Raw genomic sequence first — 22481 nt, forward strand, 5'->3', positions numbered from 1 at the left:
TTTAGCGAAAGTTATTTAAATGTATTTCTTATGGACGACAGGCGGCGCACATGCTAGCGCTGTGGGCCCATGTACTACCTCCCCCATTCAAACATTTCTCCATAATTTATTTTCTAATTTCTTACATTTTTCAGCATATCTGCATCTGTGATGACGGATGTGAACTTCCCCGTAAGCATATACAACCTTATAAATAAAACTATCCATAATAAACAAGAACATTAATTGTCTAAATTGTTTTATCAAATAATTTCTCAGGTTCTAAAAATACAAATTTAAAATGTTTTTCAAGTTGAACAGTAGAAAACCTGAGACAACTTTACATAAAATAAATCAAAAGCTGTAAGTCCTCAATACAAAAATGTTTAATAATGTATTCATTCCCATAAATAAAAAATAAAATGTAAATCCGCATTTTAAAAACAACAATATAGTACTCAAAGGGAAAAGACTCTGAATAATATTCCAGACCTCCATGTAATTCGGACAGAGCACATTAAGAAGGGACAGTGATCAGTTACATTTTCTAATTTCATCACTGGGTAAAGATATATTTCTTTGACCACCCAGGTAAAACATATGCACCATTAAGCTCTATTAACTGTGGTTTACTGTGTTTTGACTTGACATGCAATACCATCTGCTAGTCCATAATCACCAGGTAATGGACTTTGAGTGATTTCATGTTAAATGCATTGTAAAATGAGACTTGAATAATGCTAGGAAAACATAATTATAGTGTAGGTTTATTTATTTGCACATAAAGTGTAATTATGTAGAAACATTAACTGAGTAGAAGATAACCTGAGGGCAGCAGGAGAAGCTACATTGGTAATACCAACAGGTTTGAGGGACGCATACCAAAAGCATTTGTCAAGGCAGCTTGCATGTTTCTCTGCACTGTGATGCCAATTTTTCTGAGGCTGTAGGGCCCTACTGTAGTCCATACTGCCTACCATGTGTTTCCATTTACCTGTGGCTACCTCTGAGCGTAACGTTCCCACTGCAGTTGTTATCCAGAGCTCTGTGCGGCCACACCACAGGGGGGGCTTCTGTTGTGAAGTTAATGCAATATCCATCCACCTTTCACAGACAACTGAGGCCCTCTCAGCACATTTACCCACTTAAATGGAATTTCTTGTAGACAAAGAGCCAGCTCCATGTATGTTTGAAATCATGAGCCCTCATATGACATGGTGATTTTTGGACCCCTGGGTCATACCAAAATGACAGAAGATGGAGGGCGTAGCTTGTGTAAAGATGAAATCCTTCCAAAGAAGACACTTAGCACCGGTGTGGATATTAATGCACAGCAAGCTTAGATTTTCCTGAGTCTGCATGGTGGACAGGTTTTGGGAGACTGCATATTCTAAAACGTAATATATCAGATGATTAAGTTCTGCCTCAGGTCTACGGGGATGACTGAGTGTTTGATAAACTTCAAATACATGGTGTTTAGTCAACCCAACCAAATGGATGGAAAATATTGTCTCAGTTGGCAGGCTGGTCCATCTATAAACTTTGTGTTGTTTGTGTTGGTAGTTGCCAGCTCCTACCGACTCGCTCCAATCATAACTTTTGTCTGTAGTCGCAATAGAAGCTTTTCATTTTGTCCTGAGATTCAGGCAGTGTACTTCTCTAGACTCTCATCTACGGGGAAAACACAAGGATAAATATTTTCTTGTGGGAACGTCGCTCTGTTCCACCTGAAGATTTCATAAATCCAGCACATGTCCGTTTCCTGGAATCATCAAGCATCTTCCCATCCCACAGCCGTCGCCCCGCCTCTCCTCTTGACCAGTGTTTGAGGCTGCTGCAGGTGCCCCTCCCCTGGGCAGCCCGCTCAGGAAAACCCCCCGCTGGGTAGACGAGACGAACCCGCAGCCCGGGCCAAATTCACGCTGTGAGGTGTATAAGAGGCTCCCATTCTCTCCAGACATACACAAAAAAGATTTCCTTCACACTCCTCCTCCGCCTGCCCTCTAAAATTCAATCTTCCCATCTGTTTTCCCTCTCTCAATCACTTTTTGTCCCCTCCACTCTTTCTTCCTTTTCCTATAGTCTATAGGCAAAGGAAGGGCATAGGTATTCCTCTGCATGGCCTCACGTTTTATGACGCTAATAAGTCAAAGTTTTTGCATTGTAATTAACAAAAACTCTTAGGTGGTACTGAAATATCCACAAATTAACTCAATCAACTTTAAAGACATCCAACCTTCTGTAACATCTGTTTAAATCAAACAAATCAGTTCAAGTTTTACGATACCGCACATGTAGTCAACATGGTATTAAAAAAAACTGTGGTTGAAATCTGGAAGCTCACAGTGTTTCTTTGTTCAATCCATGGCAACCTCACCATGAGGCGCCCTCCTCCCCATCGCGTACCCTGACTTCACACCTCAGTGTCAGCCGCCAGGATCAGGCGAGGCCCAGGCTTGTGTGCCTTGAAGGCCGGAGGTTACATCAACCAACATACACATTACGGTTCACACTTGGGCTCTTACTAGGAAAGACAGTAAACATGGCACGTCTGCCAACGTCGCTCCTTCTCCCTCTCCCTGAGTTTCACCTTCCCTCTGTGCCCCCCTTTCTCCTCCTCCTCGCTGCCTGTAAACAGTCATCCCTGTCAACTCAGGCGTCAAGCTCCCCTGACCTCTGACCTTCTGACACTTCACTCATCTGAGCCCCATGGTTTGTTTGTGCATGGGGGTCATGACTGAGGAGGGACATTATGTATTTCCATGGCACAGTTCAATAATAGAAGCCAGTGTGGATTATTGTGAATAAGTGCGAAAACGATAAGTTTAAACATTTAACCGTAACTATTTCCATACAAACTTTTGAAGAAGAAATACTAAACTTAGTTCCAACCCTTTGATTTGGAAGATTTACAGAAACTTATTTTTGGGGTGTTATGGCGTGTTAGTCAGACAAAGACATTTCAACACATAACCTTGGACATTAAGAAATGCTAATGGGTATTTTATTCTGACACTCAAAACTATGAACATAATACGCAGATTTCTTTATAATAAAAAGAACTGTTAGTTGCAGAATGTGAGTCTTAAAGAAAGGAATGGCAGCTATGAGAATTTTTGTTCAGTTGTGTCAAAATTAAACATGAATCTATAGGTATTGAAGTTATGGCAATAAGTAAAAACAGTAATTGTAACAGCTGTAACATGACTTTCCTATCTGAGAGCCAGGTGGAAGATTGAACAGCATGGTGTTTAGAATTACAGCACCACCTGTGGGTGAAATATAAGAACTTCATATTTGAAACCAAACATTGTTTTTTAACCCTCTTCAGTAGATTAAGACAGCTGACAACTGTTTGTGCAAAACGTGTTCATTACAGCTCCACATCAAGAATTAAAAACATATATATATATTTTTTTTTAAACAAATATTTCTTAATCTGCTTTATCATATGTTGGCATAGTTTCTTAAAAGTTAAATATATAAAAAGACAGAAGGAGAACAGTACATACACTGAACAAAAATATAAATGCAACACTTTTGTTTTTGCTCCCATTTTTCATGAGATGAACTCAAAGATCTAAAACACTTTCTATATACACAAAATAACCATTTCTCTCAAATATTGTTCACAAATTTGAAAAAATCTGTGATAGTGAGCACTTCTCCTTTGCCGAGATAATCCATCCCACCTCACAGGTGTGGCATATCAAGATGCTGATTAGACAGCATGTTTATTGCACAGGTGTGCCTTAGGCTGGCCACGATAAAAGGCCACTCTGAAACGTGCAGTTTTGCTTTATTGGGGGGGGGGTCTGGGGGGGTCCGAAAACCAGTCAGGTTTAACCCTAAAACATTTTTTAATGTGTCAGTGGGTGACATGTTAGGGTTAGGGTTAAACCTGACTGTTTAAACCCTAAAACATGTTGTAATGTGTCAGTGGGTGACATGTTAGGGTTAGGGTTAAACCTGACTGGTTTTCGGACCCCCCCATACCCCCCCAATAAAGCAAAACTGCACGTTTCAGAGTGGCCTTTTATTGTGGCCAGCCTAAGGCACACCTGTGCAATAATCATGCTGTCTAATCAGCATCTTGATATGCCACACCTGTGAGGTGGGATGGATTATCTCGGCAAAGGAGAAGTGCTCACTATCACAGATTTTTTCAAATTTGTCAACAATATTTGAGAGAAATGGTTATTTTGTGTATATAGAAAATGTTTTAGATCTTTGAGTTCATCTCATGAAAAATGGGAGCAAAAACAAAAGTGTTGCATTTATATTTTTGTTCAGTGTATATAAATTGTATCAAAATTAAATACAATGGTTAAATATACACATTGTGGGTGCTGGCTCATGGTTATATTCTGTCAGCGTTACTATAAGATTGTTTGTATTATCTCTCCTCATTTGTTTATCTAGCATAAAATGTTCAATATCAAAACTGAACAGAAATGTTTGGCCAATATTTTGTAATTATTTTTTGGAATAATCCAAATTCCAAATCCTTTTATTTACAATGTATTTGTTTCCGAGTTACATTTTCTGAGAATCAAATGCAATTATTTGATATAGTATAAATCCAAATAAGTATACATCTATTACACTTTACTCTGCTTTAAATCCATCATTTGATACTACCTTTTATTCGTGCAGAGCAGACTGGAATAGATGCTGAAATTACCACACCTATGTACTAAATCAAGAATAGATTTTAAATCAAATCTGGACCAAAAGAATATAAATCGTGAGATTTATACCCCTACTAATAGAGCTATAAAAAGGGTGCTTGTGTTCCCCGTTGCACAACATGCTCTTGTCTGTCTTTGCACCAGCTGAACCTCCAGCTCGGGTGGCTCAGTAACTGACCCACCACAGTGACAGAGAGGAGGACGACTCCCGTCCCGAGGGCTCAACACTGCAGAACAAGCTCTGTGCACGCAGTAAAGAGTATATATCCTGAAAGAAATATGGTTAAATTCCAATACGAATACTGAGATATGTATGTCCCTAGGTTATAGCCAGCCATATGGTTGCACTATGTGGAGGGTATGTAATAAATAAAAAACTTACAATTTCAACATATATACAAAAGCTCAAGGTTCTTTAGTGCTGTTATCAAGAGCTCAATCATTCATTTGAAGAGTGATGGAAATATTAATTTAAAAGTAAAGTTAATAACTCTTGTCTATCAATAATAATGATCCAACCAAAATTCTAAAGCGAGTATTGCAGAAAAACAATACATTCAATCCCTAAAAAATATAATTTCACCCAAAAGAAGCTTAATTATTCTACTCAAAATAATGAATTACTTTTGGAAATCAAAGTAAGAACTTCAGTCCTAATAGATGAGCATGAACAAAGCCACCATTGTGATTCAAACCCAATACAGAGCCTTTTATACAAGCCATTTCCTCGTACGTCAACATGACAGACCTAGGTTCTAATCAAAAGTTTAGCAGGCTGTCGTCATCACCCTACAACACAGAACATAAGAAATTCAACTAGGGCTGCTGTTTGTTCAATCTATTGATCCATGTTGGCCCCACAGAGCGTGCTCACCTTCCACAGTAACCTGCACCTCCTGGCTGCGTCTCTGAGCTCCTGGTGGTCGGTAACTGAACACCTAGTTTGAGAAACCCAGAACATCAGAACAGCCCGGACGGCATGATGCTGAGGCCTGTCTCTGCACATGTTGGGTTATAGCCTTTAGCCTGGCTGTCTCCACCTAAACCACTAAGTTTACAGCTTGGAAAACCCTCAATATAGTTCATTTTGAGAGGTTACAAGCTTGTGTTATCATTTGTAAAAGAGGTGACCATGTTTCCAGCAGGTTATAGGACAATTAAAGAAAGCAAGTCAAATTAAAATGCGTTCAACAGGTTTAAATATCATGGCCCTATTAGATTTTTGTCATGTTTACCCATTTGTTATTTTGAGTTATATATATATATATACACAAAGTAGTATAGTTTAAGTGTGTTTAGTAATTATACTCAACGTTATACTACTTTGTCTAGATTCGTAGTATAGTAGTGCATCCTTTCATGCAACCATTTTGTATTTGCGTAATGAGAAACTAGAAACTATACAAGTGCTCATACAAATTTGAAATCCTCTGAAATGTAGAATAAGTATAAAGTAGTAGCACAACATGGTTATTACACAATTAGGCTACATGTAGGCCCATTTCCAATGTGTAATTAATTGTTTTAAAAAATATTATTCGGCGCTGGAGTAAATGTCAGGCCAATTGGTTCAATTTCACCCTGGTGTAAAACCTGAAAAATGCCAAGGAACCGTGCATTCAAAATAAAGGAACATTTAACTAGACGCATTCTACTGTTATTTTCCTTAATATAACAAACGCCCACAAAGCAAATCTGTCAGGAGTCCCAGCACAAATCAATTTATAAACACAAACCTGACACGTGTTTCAAAAGGTACAAGACAAACTATTTGAGTAATTCCATAAAGTACACCTACCTTGACTAATGTCCTGAAGCATGTCCTTCGGCTCAAGGCGTCTTCTCCAATGGAAACTGTGATGCCTCCTCAGGGGAAACTCGCCAAGGGTGGCACGGAAGTGATGAAAGGTGGGACAGGTGAGGCCGCAGCACCACATCTGAACCTTTTGGATGCCGTCTTTGAATATGTGCTGGTATCTGGCGCCTCCATGTGGAGTTACTGCAAGAAAACAACATTACCCGGAGGCGGAAACAGCGAGTACGCACCAGTGGTGGTTAGCAACATTCTCTCTACATCCATGATAGCAACCAGCACAGACTACCGTGCAGAAAAATAGTTTTTTCACCTTCATTTGAACACTGAGAAGAACTTTTCCGCTTGACAGGATATTGATGTCATTTGGTGGAATCCAAAACGGCGGGTGAGTGCTTGAAAACGGGCAGTTTTTATATTTTTATCGTGCTATTTGACCGTCTAGATGCCTTCTGTTAGCAGGCTAGCTAACAGCCACTTTATGTAATCATGGCGGAGTGTTGACGGGCAGATTCGCGCTGTTTCATGCTAGCTATTCTGTAGTTACGTGTTATATACATTTGAAAATACAACAGCGGTTAACAGTGTGCCTGCTCTGCATACTAAATCCAAATAAAATCATAAAAAGCCATACATATACGAATGAAATGCTCACTTCTTCGATTTCAAAAACATCAACAATACAAGTCAACGGCTAACGTCAGGTGTTTTCAGGGTACCTTAGGTCACCAGTGAAATAAAGGCTTAGTTCAGCTATAAATGCTTGTGCTAATGTTTTGTTCTGTCATGTTTTTCTGTCCACACAGTCGCCGCAGCAAATGGGACCAGCCCGGCCCCGGACCCTGCTCCGGTGGGATGGGGGAGGCAGAGTCTGCTCCCACCGGGGCTCTGGATGCTGCAGCTGCGGTGGCTGCCAAGATCAATGCTATGTTAGTAGCTAAAGGAAAACTGAAACCCTCACAGATAGGCGTCCCGGGACCCCCTGACAAGGTAATGAGGAGCGTGATGTGCAGATATGCCTGGTATTTTAAAATACAATTAGCTCTGTTGTTGGAGTATCTCGTATAGAGGTGGGCTATATGTTATAAGATAAGATAGTACTTTATCGATCCCAATTTGGGAAATGTGTGTGTTGCAGCAGCATAAAAGACATGGCATTGTACAATAACAATTAAAAAGATTAGAATACACATTATAGTGTGATATTTTATACATTTGTCAACAATGAGTAGGGAAATCCACACAGTATTTCATGTCATGTTGATCCTGATAATCATGAAAATAGTCTTACCACTTTTAAAATGGCACATAAACATACTGGAAACAAGCAAGCAAACATGTCATTTACACATACATTTTCTAACTTACTGTCTGGCAGAAACTGATATTCTTGGGTCCCAATATAAATCACAAATATCTGCACATTGCTGTCTTGAACATTTTTCTTCAACAACTGCTATTTATGTTGTAAAATAATTATTCAGTGTTATCACAATGTTAAACACAAATTATTCGCATGGTCTGGTTTTTTTGTGACAGTGGCCCTAATTAATTTGGAGTGACTCATACTTTATTTCTTGACTACCCTTTCTCAGGCTGTGGGTGTCTGGAAGCCTCCAGTTCAAACAAAAGCCAAAGATGACCTGGTCGTCGCTGAGGTGGAGATCAACGACGTCCCGATCAACTGCCGGAATCTGCTGACACGTGGACAAACTCAGGATGAGGTCAGCAGCAGAACAAACAATCACCTTTCACAGAATTACAATCTTCACTGACTTTGTGGAGTATCTATTGACATGAATCCTATCTCACTGGTTTGTTTGCAGATCAGTAAAGTGAGTGGTGCTGCCGTATCAACCAGAGGCCGTTACATGGCGGCAGATGAGAAGGGCAAAGCGTTACCAGGGTGACTCTCGCCTATTATTTTCAGATACTGATACAAAAAACGAGTTATCCTGCTGCTTTAGTTATTATATCTAACACAACCTCTCTCTTTTTCCACAGGGATCGACCTCTGTATCTGCATGTCCAAGGACAGACTAGGGAGCTTGTCGACAGTCAGTACTTTTTCCTAAGTCTTTCATGATGTATGTCTTCATATATGATGTGATAAGACTAACGTTTTATTTCCCCCTCATTATCCAGGGGCAGTTAACAGAATCAAGGAGATAATCACCAACGGTGTGGTGAAGGCTGCAACTGCCTCATCATCCTCTTCATCTTTCCCCCCTGGTGGGGCTTCAGTCACAGTTTACCAGCAGCACAACCTACCTCCTCCATCACTGCCCCCCATAACCCACCACAAACCACACTTTCAGTCCGGGGTGAGTCCGGCTTTCTTTTGTCTTCTTACAACTTGTGAACTAAGGGTACATCCACTCTTTTAGTGTTTATTCTGGACATGCAGAAACGTAGACAACAATTAATGATGACACACTCACCAACACTTAATTCCTGGGACTATCATTTACAAACGGCCTTTTCCGGTTTGTCATCCTCCTATCACATGACACTTTTTCTAAAGAAAACAGACATTAGCCCCAACTTATAGTGGTTAATATTGTTGTCTGTTGTTGTCTATGATAACAGCTTTTGTGCAGTTAAATTCTGCATTTCAAATGCTATTGGTGTTTGTTGAGATTTGTGACAATTACATGAAGAAGCATGTGAATACCCAGTGTATGCGGTTAGGTGACATGCTTTTTATTCATGTCAGTATAGACAACGTTTTGTTTTTTCAAACAAACGTGAAGTATTCCTAGATGATACTACCATGAAAAGCTTAGTAAGAAATGAAAGTGTTGCACAATATATGTACTTGCCTACAGCGAAGGATATAGTTGTATTTATGCCTTTTATGATACATTTCCTTTCTCAGATGCATTATGTTCAAGATAAACTCTTTGTGGGCCTGGAGCACGCTATCCTGGGGTTTGTGGTCAAAGAGCGTGTGGAGGGCCCCGGGTGTTCGTACCTGCAGCACATCCAGGCTGAGACTGGGGCCAAAGTCTTCCTCAGAGGAAAAGGATCAGGCTGTTTAGAGCCTGCTTCTGGACGAGAGGCCTTTGAACCCATGTACATCTACATCAGGTGGGTGTCCTATTAATCAATAAAGATTAAGAACATCTGCTTTTCAGAGAGGGTTCCTGCTTGTGCAATAATATGAACTGGATGAGCACAAAGGTTCAGTAATAATAATAATAGATTGAATTTGTTAGCGCTTTTACAGGTGCTCAAAGACCCTTTACAGATAATAGTGAAGAGAAAAGAAAAGAAAGAAACAACAAATAAATATATCGTTAAAGTTAAAGTCAAATAATACAAAAACAATCACACATTAAAAGCCAGATTGAAGAGGTGAGTTTTTGTGAGTTTTTATGAAGGTGGTGAGGTCGGTGCAGTCTCTGATGGGTTGTGGGAGTGAGTTCCAGAGGGAGGGGGCAGCAACGGAGAAGGCTCTGTCCCCCCAGGTCCGGTGATTGGTGCGGGTGGGGATGGATAGGAGGTTGGCTTCTGATGAGCGGAGGCAGCGGGAAGGGGTGTGGTGGTGCAGCAGGTCTGTGAGGTAGGGGTGGCCTGATTGTTGAGGGCTTTGTGAGTAATGAGGAGGACTTTGAAGTAGATTATTTGACGTACGGGGAGCCAGTGGAGGTTCTGGAGGATGGGAGCGGGTGTGGGTGAGGAGGCGGGCAGCAGAGTTCTGGATATGTTGGAGTTGCAGTTGGAGTAGAACTAAATGCAGTCTGTTTTCTCTCCAGTCATCCTAAACCAGAAGGACTTGCAGCAGCAAAAACTTTGTGTGAGAACCTGCTTCAGACGGTGAGTAATTTCTTGTTACTTTGAAATGTTAAACTGCAATACTTTCAAAACGAGCATGTACATCTCCAAATGCAAGCTTACTCTCCCAAGCACAATCATAGCTATCAACCAACTTTGGCCCTTCTAATTATCATTCAATATTCCATAACAAAGACACGTTAGATTTTACACTTTTTGCGTTGTCTTTAAATAATGATATAATAGTATCAGTATCAATAGTACATTTTTATATTTTAATTGAACCACTAATAAGCCTTACATACAATGCTTTTCTTCCTCTAGGTCCATGCAGAGTATTCCCGCTTTCTCAATCAAATGAGCTCAATGATGCCAACACAACAAGGTACACTATACCAGTTTTTCAAAGTTGGTGTGTTCATCATTTGGTCTTTAGGGGACATGTCAGTGATGGTACTAGGCAAGACTGGTTTTATATTACTACTTTAACAAAATTAAGCCTGACCCGACGTGTGACTGGAAGGACGTCGGTAAATAAATACGTTGTTAACGGGAGTTGTCTTTCTGTGGTTTAGATGTATCACTTGATTTGGCAACACAGCTGATAGAAGCTGATGGGAAGAGCCTGACTTCATCTGTTTCTCTCTCTTCCTCCTCCAGGCTTTGCTCAGCCTCAAATGGTGAATGGAATGCCTCCGCAGCCTCCGTATTACCCCCCCGCTGGATACCAGCAAGGCTATGCCATGCCTATACCACCACCTCAGCCACATCCTGTCTCTCTCCCTTACACTATCCCTCCCCCTTTACATCCTGCAGGCGTGCCTCCTCAGTACTCCCTCCCCCCCGCCCCCCTCCCTGCTCCCTCACACTCCCTCGCTCCGGCTCCTGCTCTTGCACCTCCTGCTTCAGGCACGATGCCACAGGTAGGATCGAGCCATTGAAACCACACGTGTGTAGCATGCAGAGCAACAATACTTACTAAATGTCTTTCCATCTCTGCAGACTCTTCCTCCTGTACCTTTTCCTCCATCAGCTGCAGCGCCACCCAAAGCTCCACCTGCTGCCGCTCCAGTCAACCCACCTCAGAAGAGACGCTTCACAGAGGAGGTCCCAGACGAGAGGAACAGCGGCCTACTCGGGTACCAGGTAATACACAGCTCTACACCCCTCATGATTCTGCTGGTTTTTACTTTGCACCCTTCTGTTTAGAGCTGCCATTAGTCAATAAACAGCAAAATCATCACTAACCATTTTGATAATGTCACGATTTTCACTATTTCCTGACATTTTATAGGTCAAAAGATTGATTAATCAATTTATGTACAATTGGCCGATTAATCGACTAAATTATGGTTAGTCCTTTTTTCACATAGTTTCTTGGCCTTTGTTTTATATCCCAATGCTTTGACCGAAGTGCATGTGTGTGTTAAATCACTTGAATCAGCCCATCATATCAAAGCTCTCGGGCGATTTATCTAATACCATTCCATTTTCCTTTCTTTAAATACTTGACCTTCATTGGTTAAGAGTGCATGGCTGTTTCCTGCTGCTGTGCATTTCCAGTTTATCTTTGTCTTTAATACGGAGTTTCAGAAAAAGGTCTTTTTAATACTGATAAGCTTCAAGAATCTTTCATAGTGGCTGGGGACAATGTCTGAGTAATCAGACTTGTGGTAAGCTATTCACAATGATTTTTGCCTTTGGTACTGATAAAGTTGAGACACATTAGTTAGTGTCAGGAAAGGGTTTAGTGAAGGATGTGTGCTAATTGCGCCTGTGTGTTTTTCTGCTCATAGCATGGACCCATTCATATGACTAATTTAGGTGCAGGCTTCCCAGTGGGCAGCCCGGAGACTGCAGGACCCCCAACACAGAGTTCCTCTGGCCCACCGAGTGAGAGGGACAGGTACACAGAGTTCTGTTATATCTGTTTAAGAAAGGCCACCACCCATCAGCCAATGATCAGACCCAATCATTCTTATGCATAATTTACGCACAGACAATTATGTCATAGCAACAAACTCATATTATGTCATCGCTTTGGAAGTTCCTCAACATGTGTAAGTCCGAATTGACATGGAAGGACCTTTTTAAAAAAAAAACAAGGCTTTGACATCCTTAAGGTCCTGTAACTTAGTGCCATTATAAAGAAATGTATGTACCGTAATTTTCGGACTATAAGCCGCGCCTTTTTCCCCATTTTTCGACCCTGCGGTTTATGTAACGGTGCGGCTAATCTATGGATTGTTACAGCTAAAGGCCACTAGGGGACCTCCTAAATCTATGGATTTTACAGGTTACAGTCCACCACCTTTAACTCTATGGGCTCTATGGCCGGTCCGCGCCCCCCACCTTTAAGCGGCGGGCTCCAGCAGGAAAAGCTGGAGGCCGGAAAAGAGTGAGACAGGTAGCGCGCAAAAGTAAAAGTGGAACCGAGAGTGGTACGAGAGACAGAACGAGAGCAAGACAGACAGACATTACGAGAGCGAGACAGTTTGTCCCCGTACCACTGGTTGAAAACCACAGCTGTTGATCACTGCCGGTACGTGCGCTGGGAGCGCACCGTTTAAGTTTGAAAGTTGAAAAGTTTGTGTGTCTGAAACGCTATGTGATACAGTACAGTTTACACAGCACAATACATGTTCTGTAGCTGCTATTGCACTAAATGGTAACACTTGAATATGTTATGCAAATATGCAACTTGTTTGTTGAAATGTTAATAAATGGGAGCTTCCTCAAACAGCCATCTCTTTCCCGACAATCCCCTCTGTGCACGAACCCTTACATATGGTAATTAAACATTAAAACACCTGCGGCTTATAGTCCAGTGCGGCTTATATATGTACACATCATTCAATTTAGCTGCTGCGGCTTATATTCAGGTGCGCCTTTATAGTCCGAAAATTACCGTACCGTATGATTGAATTGAAATGTTCAGTGAAAGAGAGGTTGCCAATGTGTATGCTGTCAATTCTAGGTCTGAGAATCTGAATTGGCAAAAATATCAGATAATGGAATTGGCCAAGTAAATTGCAATGGTTGTATCTCTTGATTATATGAATAATGTGCCAGTAAGCGGAGTTAACTCACCCCATTTCTCTTTGGTTCTCCAGTCGGCAGCTAATGCCTCCACCCCTGCTGCCTGTGAACGGAGTGAGACCCAAGATGGAGGAGAAAAGAGCACCGCAAGGCCCCGTGGGTAAGGGCATTATCATGTGGACTGACAAATCCCTGCCCAAATCCAAATCCACAGTTCCTGACTGTGGACTGTGTCCTTTATAAGCTCAGCCTGGATCTATTCTCAGCCTTAATGTAGGGCCGCAAGAGGAAAATGTAAATCCTGTAAATCCTCTCCGGGGCCACTTCAGTGGTTTTACTTGAAAGTATTGAAGAGGTATACTGTATATGTTACATACAGCCCAAGTAGATTTATAAAGAAGACTTAGCTGGCCCTAAAAAGCTTGTATTTCTTTGGGTTTATATATTAAGTGTTTGTGGCAGATTAGATAAATACCCCCACCCTCTCTATTGGGCTTCTTATGATCCTTGCAGGATTCTGCTGCTGTGACTATTAATCTCCAGATAGTGAGGCGGAGCTATGAATCAACCTCTTTTGTGCATTGTACAATCCTTTGTCTGATAAATCGAGTCAACCTTGCCGTCCCGTTCTGATGACATAATCAGTCCGGGGTTTGTCCATAGTTTCTTTTTGCTTTCCTCACTAACAAGAATCTCTCCTGTTTTTGTGTTTTTCTCTTTTTCCCTGTGTTCTTCTTCTCTTCCATGTATCTTTGGGATGATGCTGGATTCTGATTGGGGGTGGGGTACGACTCGTCATGCTACGCTGCCGCTCGATTGGACGGCCCTCACACTGTCGCTCCCCACCAACCAATGGCGAATGACTTCCCTCTCCTCTACCCTGCTGACAAACTATGATTTAAATCTATTAACTATTTGTTTCTCCCAAAATGTGTTTGTAATAATGAACTTAAATCTGTCCTATTGGAAACATGTTGCTGCTGTTTTGTGTTGTTTTTTTCTCTCCCCATGTTTCTCTCTCCAAATGTGCCGCCTCTTCCTCTCTTCTGCGTGCTTCCTCTCTTCTTCTTTCAGAGCCCTCGGTGAAGAGAATGAAAACTGGTTTGGTGGCGTACAGCGGCGACTCCTCTGATGAAGAGGAGGACCACTCAACCTCCAAAGCCTCATGGCAAGGTAACCCTGGGGCAGCCCCCCCCTCCTCCTCAGGCTGGACTCAGGGCTACCACTGCCCTCCTCCACCGCTCCCCCGTGCTAAAACACAGCCACAGCAGCAGTCCATGCCTTTCTGGATGGCCCCCTAAAACAGGAAGAATCTAAACTCCCTCAGTGCGTTGTGCCGAGTCTTACAGGATGTTCACCCAAACCGTCTTTTTTCCTCCACTCATCACAGGGATGACTCCCTACGTGTTGGTTGCAGCATTGACTTAGTGCTTGGGTCGAAATGGGCATTCTAATGTTTTGGAGGACTGTTTGTTTAGGACATTATAGTTTGAGGATGAACACTTGCAGGAAGGACAATCCAAAATATTTTGTGGCTGTATAGAGATGGTCAGCTGAGCGATATTCTGCCTGCAGTTTTATTTAGAATGGTCCGGAAAACAATGCCAAGTGAAGTGTTGGAAAGTGTTACTTTGTTACAAAACAATATCTAAAGGCATTGATGTTGCACATCACTTATCACTTTTTCTTTTTATCCCTAGTACAGCTTTTTGTACTTTGTCACCCCCTTTCCTTACTCCCTGTCCTGAAGTCAGTGACACCAACTCTTCCTTTTCTGGTGATTTTGTACAGATCATATTGGACTAATATGTAGTAAACCTATTTAATTTATTTCATGCTTTTATGAAATAAATAAACTTAATTTATTGCTGTGTTTGAGCTTGTCTTTCTTTGTAAGGTCTATTTTTTTCACATCATCAACACCTCCCATCTGCCAAAATCTGTCAACAGTTCTGCTTGCCAAAATAAAAAGTGGATTAAGTGACAAACTTGCTGCAAATCACCAAAAACAGACCTTATCTTCATGAAAAACATGAACTTTAAAATGTGGAAGAACAATCATTTTAAGCAGTCCAACTTCAAATCAGTACATATGTATTTTCATTTCTAAAAAAATGTTACAAATGATGTCCACAATACTTATGTTGTATAATGCTATTGTTAGAGCTATGAAGGACTGACAGTTGAAACTGACACCTGCACAGTTTTAAACCATCTCTATATCTGGCTCTCTCGGAGGGTTTTTCTCGTTATGCTGAGCAATGCGGCTCTCCATGACTGGCCGGAAGTGGCGGATCAGACCCTGTAGATGAAAAATGAAAGGCAAAGAGGGATAAAGGTGTCAAAATATAAATTGGTTCTTGTTTGAACTTGTACCCTTAGTCACTGTTTCACTGACAGCTCTAAAAACACCTCCAGAGATGTTACCTGCACGGGCCACGCCGCCCCGTCCCCCAGGGCACAGATGGTGTGCCCCTCGATCTGCTTGCTGAGCTCCCAGATCATATCGATCTCTGAAGCTGCTGCGTCTCCTCGAACAAACCTCCACATCATGCTGTCCATCCAGTCCACTCCTGAGGGGCGGGACAGAGAGGAAACCTTTAACCATTGTTTCAACCACATACTGGATTTATGGCAAATAAACACATGGCAGGAATAACGTACCAAAGAAATAACATTAATTTTCTCTTCACACATTAGTTTATTGGGTTTTCAGTACACTTAGTAATATAATAATTGACATACTAATGTTTGCAAAAAAAGTAAGGAAATCACAATGAAAAAAACAAGGGATGATAAGATGGAAATGGCTGTTTAAAAAGTCACATTTTCCCACATTATACCTATTCAAGTATTAATCTTCTTGCTACTAATATTTTTAAATGACAGTAGTGTTTATTTTTACATAAATATAAATAGATGTAGTATTTCTCCCACCTAACAAGTAATGTGTTGTAAAAGTTAAGGGAGATCTGATTCCGGCAGGGTACTGTTATATATAATGACTTTAAGCACTTCTCTCACTGAGTGTTGTGGACAGAGAGAAAGACGTCCAAAACAATACTGAGGCCCTATTGTTTCTAAGATGGATCAACGTGAGGGTATGCATTATATAGTAAATGTAACTTCATGGTGGTGACTCTTGGTCCATTGTGCTGTTCCTCACCCTCTCTGCAGGGGGTGCACTGGCCACAGCTCTCATGTTTGTAGAACTCCACCAATCGTGCGATGGCTCGGATCACGTCAGTCTGGAGGAAAGAACACATTTCTCAGAATATCTTTCCAGACTGATTGTTACTGGGGTTAGAGTGTCATGTGTCATGTGAGTTATTCAGGGATCAGTTTACCGATTTATCCATAACTATGATGGCAGCGGTTCCCAGTGCTGTCTCTGCACGGACCAGGTCATCAAAATCCATCAATACATCATTGCACACATGGCGAGGGATGATGGGAGTGGAGGACCCCCCTGGGATCACTCCTAATAGATTATCCCAGCCGCCCCTCACCCCTCCTGAACCAAACACACAAGAAGAGAGAAGAAGTCATGTCAACCTCTGATAAAGTAAACCACTGTACACACACACAGGCACACACAGGCAGGCAGGCACACACCTACCTGCGTGTCTCTCTATGAGCTCCCTCAGAGGAATAGACATCTCTTCCTCCACCGTGCATGGTGTGTTCACGTGACCCGAGATGTTGAACAGCTTCGTCCCAGAGTTTCTCTCCCTCCCAAAGCTGGCAAACCAAGCTCCCCCTCGACGACAGATTGCAGGCGCCACAGCAACCGTCTCGACGTTGGCAACCGTCGTCGGGCATCCAAACACCCCTTAAAGGAGAGAGATGAAGCATTGAGTGATCACTTAAGCATTGATGGATTACTGAATGGGCCTACCGGGCACGCCCAGGGCCAAAAGTGTCATTGACCCCCTTGCCTTCACCCGTAAAAAGTCATCAACCAGGAAGAGACTAAACCTGACCTTAAAGAAACATAAAAAAACTACAAAAAGTCTAATACAATCACAACAAAAAATGGCTTAATAGAGCCTAAATATAATAAAGACATTTCGACACTATGTTACGGGGCAAAACACAACCTTCAAAAGACACAAAATAACCAAAAAGAGAAACAGAAAGGCTTTCAGAAAGGGCACAACAAACAGACAGAAATAAGACCAAACCAATTAAAGAGTAACACAAAGAGATATAAAACCAGAAGGAGATATGTGTACTGACTACAAAGAGACACAAAACAACAACTAAAAGAGGCTGAACAAAAATAAAGTCTGTGTGTCTTATTCCTTTGTAGGAGAAGTGGTGGGGCCTTTTCCGAGTCAGTACACAGAAGCCCTTTATCCCGTAATCCAACCATGCACAAAAGGACTGTAACTACAATATAGCCTGAGTTTGCAGTCTCTAAACTGCAATTAACTCCAATATGGAAACTGGATGTAGGAGGCTGTGGAGCTTCTTCCTCACCTATGTCTGCAGGGAATGGCGGCTTGAGTCTGGGTTTTCCTTGTTTGCCCTCAAGAGACTCGATGAGGGCCGTCTCCTCCCCGCAGATGTAAGCTCCGGCCCCTCGCACCACAAACACATCGAAGTCAAAGCCAGAGCCACACGCGTTCTTCCCTATTAGCCCTGCTTTGTATGCCTCATTGATAGCCACCTGTTTGAGGAGTTGAAACAAAAAACACAAATTAAAACAATACATCATTCGTGGATTGACAAGTCACCCGTCTGTGCCTTTGTATACCTGCAGTGGTGGAGGACATATTTAGATCACATAAACAACACTCTTAGTATACTCTGTTGCAAGATCCTGCAATAAAGATGTTAAAAGAATTCAAGTATAAAATTGAAAATATAGTTAAAAGTTCAAGTACAAAATACAGATAATTGTCTATTTTTTCTGTTACTATTATGTTTTATAGAATTTGATTGTTATTGCAAACATTATGAAAATAGTTACAAATGCCGTCACAATAAAGTAAAGCCAAAAGGGAACAATTTTGGTTTTGTTCAACCAAACGTCCAAACATTATTGAAAGTAAATCAAAAAGATGTTTCTTCATTTTATTTTCATAAGGGGGGTGGAAGTAGAAAGGTTTAAAAGAAGGAAACACTCAAGTAAAGTTGAAATACCCATTCTTAAACACAGTACTGGCCTAAATGTTTTTTCCACAACAGCTCACCTGTAGATTTGAAGACTCATTGTAAAACTCTCCTCTGATGTAAATGTATCCAGCGCGGGCCCCCATGGCTCTCCCAGCTATCAGGCAGCCTTCTATCAGCTTGTGGGGGTCGTGACGCATTATCTCCCGGTCTTTACATGTCCCAGGCTCCCCCTCATCAGCATTCACCACCAGGTACTTAGGCCTGAGGAAAGAAGGAAACATGGATCACCAGATTGTCATTACTGGTGTGGCTCCTATAGTCACTCTGACTGATCTGGATTGTTTCTTCTCCTACCTGCCGTCGCTGGGTTTGTTCATGAAGCCCCACTTCATGCCGGTGGGGAAGCCTGCTCCTCCTCTGCCTCGGAGCCCTGAGACTTTCACCTCATTCAGGATCCAGTCTGTGCCCTTCAGTAGGATCTCCTTCGTCTTATGCCAGTCTCCTCGTTTCATTGAGCCCTTGAGTCTGGTAGGAAGAGGGAGAGAGATGAACAAGTAGTTATTCTTTTTTACTTCCCCACAGTTTTGTTTATTAAAAAGGTTCTGCTGTTTCATGGATCAGCAGATTATTTTTTACATTTCAAAGCCCTGACAGGTAAATGGTAATATACCTGGAGATAAATTAATAGTGATAATAAATATTTAACCTGTTAAGCACTGAGCCTGTTTTTCAGGTCTCAGGCTCGAAAATGACATTTCCAGAACAAATGACCATAACTACACTTCTAAAAGGGGAAAATTAATAATCTTTTTTCTCAAAGTAATGATAAACCTGTGAATTGGATGCAGAAGAGTCAGAATCAATATAGATGTTTTTTATTTTAAAGAAAATTCAGATTGAACATAGTAAAAAAACGGTAGATTATAGTGTCCGTCCAACATATTTTTTACTTATATAGTGAAAAAACTACCCTTGGATGATGGGTTAGTAGACTAAAAGCTTTAGGAATCCAAAGTACAACATATAATAAGTACCCTGTATCAAGATTGATGCAAAACAAGTGACATTTGACCTTTGTAGAGAGGTTTAGCAAAAAAAACTCCACCTCTGAGCTGATTTGGGTGGAAATGGCCGTTTTTACCGTTTCTCTGGAACCCATTGGTTCCATTGGTTGTCGATTTTGGTGATTGACATCTCTTTGACTATTACAGCCAATAGAATCGAAGGGGAATTTCAACATACACACACACCTTACTACCATTGAGAAATGAGAGCTATGCGCACGCAGTTTTGCGCACGCAGTTTTGCATGAGAGCGAACCTATCTCTCGCTCTGACATCTGGAAACGGAAAAGCAGGTTTATTGCTTATGGATTATCAGAAATCATTTCAAAGGGACACAGACACATTGGAATAACCTATGGATTAACTTCAGCAGCTTTTTTTTAATCGTTTTAATGCCATTGAAGACCACTTTTGACCAGACAAGGTAAGCTATTTTGCCGTTTTTAGCTACCTAGCGCCACATGTTTTGATGTCTGTTCTTGTTAATATCTTCGCGAGTTCTCATGGAGTGATAATGTAGGTACCGATCGATTCTGTGTCATCTCACGATGCTAATCGTGGGGGGTTGGACGTGCAGCTACGATAAGTAATAAGGGTGTTATGAGTGAGTTTCTTTGCAGCATTAGCATTGTTCCGCTCGTGGCTAATTCAGAGGCAGAGCGTTAGCTTTGTGGGTTTAAAAAAAAAAAAAAAAAAGATCAGTTAGCTGAGTTTCTTCCCGTTACATGGATATAAAACATTCATAGTTTATTGAATATTAAGATGCCCTCAGATGCTGTTTCCTGCAGATCTAAAGAAAATACAATTTGCAGTTAAAGAAAGGGCAATTGTTATACTTACACTCTGAGTTATGGTTAAAGTATTTTTACTTTTCATATGTTTACCTCCAGTCATGCCGGCCATATAAGTTGGTGAATATCCGGTCTTCATCACTCAGAGGGCCAAATGTTGTCTTTTTTGGCTTCACCTGAGAAGGGGAAATAGATGTGATTGACAAGCTGTCATGATGGATGCATGAAAATTATAGCTGCCATCACTCAAGGGGGGCAACTACAATTATTTTAATTAGGCCTAGTTATCCATTCGTCAATAATGTTTTTAAGTAAAATAAAATATTTCTTTTGTCTTTAAATGTCAGATAATTGTGAACACTTCTGTTATAATTTCCCACAAGCCAAGGTGAGTTTTTAAAATAATATCTTTTGAAGGTCAAACCGTCTAATGGTATTTGGTTTATTATAAAAAATAAAAAAGGGAAGCATCAAATCTATTTGTCAGAGAAGCTTGAACCAACACTTTGTTGTTACTTAATTAGTTAAATTATATAACTATGTATGTTCCATTCATCCATCTTCTCCCCCTTATCCGTGGTTGGGTCGCGGAGGTAGCAGTTCCAGCAGAGAGCCCCAAACATGTATATGTATATTTTAGTTGTCAAAACATTCCTCTTAGTTCTTGTTGGGGCTCTACAGCACTAGATCAGATTCAACTTTATTGTCATTGCACAGAGTACAAGTACTAAAACAACTAAATGCAATTAAATATACCTCCCTTACACTGGTGACTAAAAACACCTATGCTTGTCATTGGTTTTCCTAACATAAAAAAACAATATGAACATATTTAAACCCTCAAACAACTAATCCAACATGGCTTCTTGAAGGATATCATTATGTTTATCTCTGTTGGATAATATTGTTTTTTGACTAAAAACTCCTTTCAACTATTCCATGCCAGTATGTGAACGTATGCATGTAGACCAGTGTGCCGAGTTTATCAGTGTATTAACGTGTGAGTAAGCATTGTATGTATTACAGTGTGTGTATTGCAGTGTGCATTATTACAGTATGTATGCAGGCCTACCTGCTGCTGAGCTGCAGTGCTGTAGGTCAGGCGCGGAGTGATATTTCGCATCAAAGCGCCCCACAGCATCCGCCGAGGCAGCAGCATCCTGCAGGGGACAAACACCTCCACCTCAACTCAGACTGATATCACTCTCCACTTATTTTACACTCAAATTGATATGAAACCTCCGCGGTTAACAGAAGCTCGATGCTGGTTCAGCCTAATTAAACTAAGAGGATTAACGAACTACGTCATATCCTGTCCCATGCCTGTGCGGCAGGTGTCTATGGTGCCGATCTTTCACAGGTGCGTGCATGTGCACACTCAAACGTGCGATTAATAGTGAGTTTCGGAGTCACAAAGAGTCGCTATAATCAAGGGACGTAATGCATGATTTACAGTGTTGTAAAAATAGATAATTTAATATAAAGTTTAAATGTATCAACGGTTCATAAGCAGCCATAGACTCAGCTATTTAACAACAGGCCATTTTAACATTGTAAGCAAAGCACTGGAGTTACTTCTAACTCTTTTGATGGCTCTGGTATATTGAAGTGTCCTGATAAGCAATCACAGTGAGCCAACATGCAGGAAACAGGAACCAAAACCACTAAAGCAGCTAACTCATAGTTAATTTTATCATTCACACCTGTGCCTGTCGTACTGTGACATGTAAAAATGTCTCATGAAGTTTTATTTATTTTCAATCATCTCAGTTTCCTGTTAAAGGCAAAGATAAGTATAAGCCTTCTAATTTTAAGTCTTTAATTAGGATTAAGGAAGTGGTACTGGGCAGTCCAAAAAAGTAATGGGTATTTTAAGGTGGTCTATAAAACAAAATGTAGACTATTCTAATTTTAAGGGAGACTGGCATTTAAAGTGAGGTATGCAAGTCATATTTGAAGAGGAAATCTGCTTCAAAGAGTCATAATACCTTGATAACCATAATAGCTTGACAATAAACTTACAATGTTAGCAAATCACATATTTTGGAGTACAGTGCGATATTGGCCGATGAGAAACAAGAAATGTCAGAACTCTCAAGTAAATTCAAGGCATTTAAAACGTTTGCATTACATTGTTTGCCCACCAGAGAGCACAAGTCAACTGTCACATTTCCAACTTGTCACAACTCTTAAATGACTAAAGTGA

The 22481-nt window shown here is 41.0% G+C and overlaps 3 protein-coding genes across 5 annotated transcripts in view; 1 reads left to right on the forward strand and 2 right to left on the reverse strand.

The window, feature by feature from the left end:
* kcnj14 (potassium inwardly rectifying channel subfamily J member 14) overlaps positions 1-6603 on the reverse strand; it is a 32640-nt gene extending 26037 nt beyond the window's left edge. Inside the window, exons 1-2 of one of the 2 annotated variants that reach the window (XM_079640139.1) lie at positions 6469-6516; positions 5545-5608 (exon numbers count right to left, since the gene is read on the reverse strand). The gene's annotated coding sequence lies outside the window, so the exon portion shown is untranslated. Of the gene's footprint in view, positions 1-5544; positions 5609-6468 lie in introns of both variants that reach the window. The other variant, XM_079640140.1, reaches the window with a different exon arrangement.
* Positions 6604-6694: 91 nt separating this feature from the next.
* On the forward strand, positions 6695-15172 carry khdc4 (KH domain containing 4, pre-mRNA splicing factor). The gene is made up of 14 exons (XM_079640138.1): positions 6695-6871; positions 7290-7473; positions 8079-8207; positions 8310-8389; positions 8488-8540; positions 8629-8807; positions 9362-9573; positions 10242-10302; positions 10585-10645; positions 10921-11183; positions 11263-11406; positions 12057-12166; positions 13374-13459; positions 14374-15172. Exons 1-14 carry the CDS (start codon positions 6843-6845, stop codon positions 14598-14600), a joined length of 1818 nt encoding a protein of 605 aa, XP_079496264.1. The 5' UTR covers positions 6695-6842; the 3' UTR covers positions 14601-15172.
* Positions 15173-15376: 204 nt separating this feature from the next.
* Positions 15377-22399, reverse strand: LOC307012933 (NADH dehydrogenase [ubiquinone] flavoprotein 1, mitochondrial-like). Of its 2 annotated transcripts, XM_079640142.1 has the most exons (10): positions 21348-22399; positions 20369-20451; positions 18775-18945; positions 18498-18681; positions 17782-17971; positions 16919-17131; positions 16647-16813; positions 16466-16547; positions 15727-15872; positions 15377-15601 (listed from the first exon to the last, which is right to left on the reverse strand). In XM_079640142.1, exons 1-10 carry the CDS (start codon positions 21432-21434, stop codon positions 15506-15508), a joined length of 1419 nt encoding a protein of 472 aa, XP_079496268.1. In that variant the 5' UTR covers positions 21435-22399; the 3' UTR covers positions 15377-15505. The 2 variants fall into 2 exon arrangements, with proteins under 2 accessions (XP_079496268.1, XP_079496269.1); XM_079640143.1 differs by lacking the exon at positions 21348-22399 and having other exon boundaries at positions 20325-20422.
* Positions 22400-22481: the final 82 nt, after the last annotated feature.

The sequence above is a fragment of the Notothenia rossii genome (genome assembly GCF_949606895.1).
Source record: "Notothenia rossii genome assembly, chromosome: 7".
Lineage (NCBI taxonomy): Eukaryota > Metazoa > Chordata > Actinopteri > Perciformes > Nototheniidae > Notothenia > Notothenia rossii.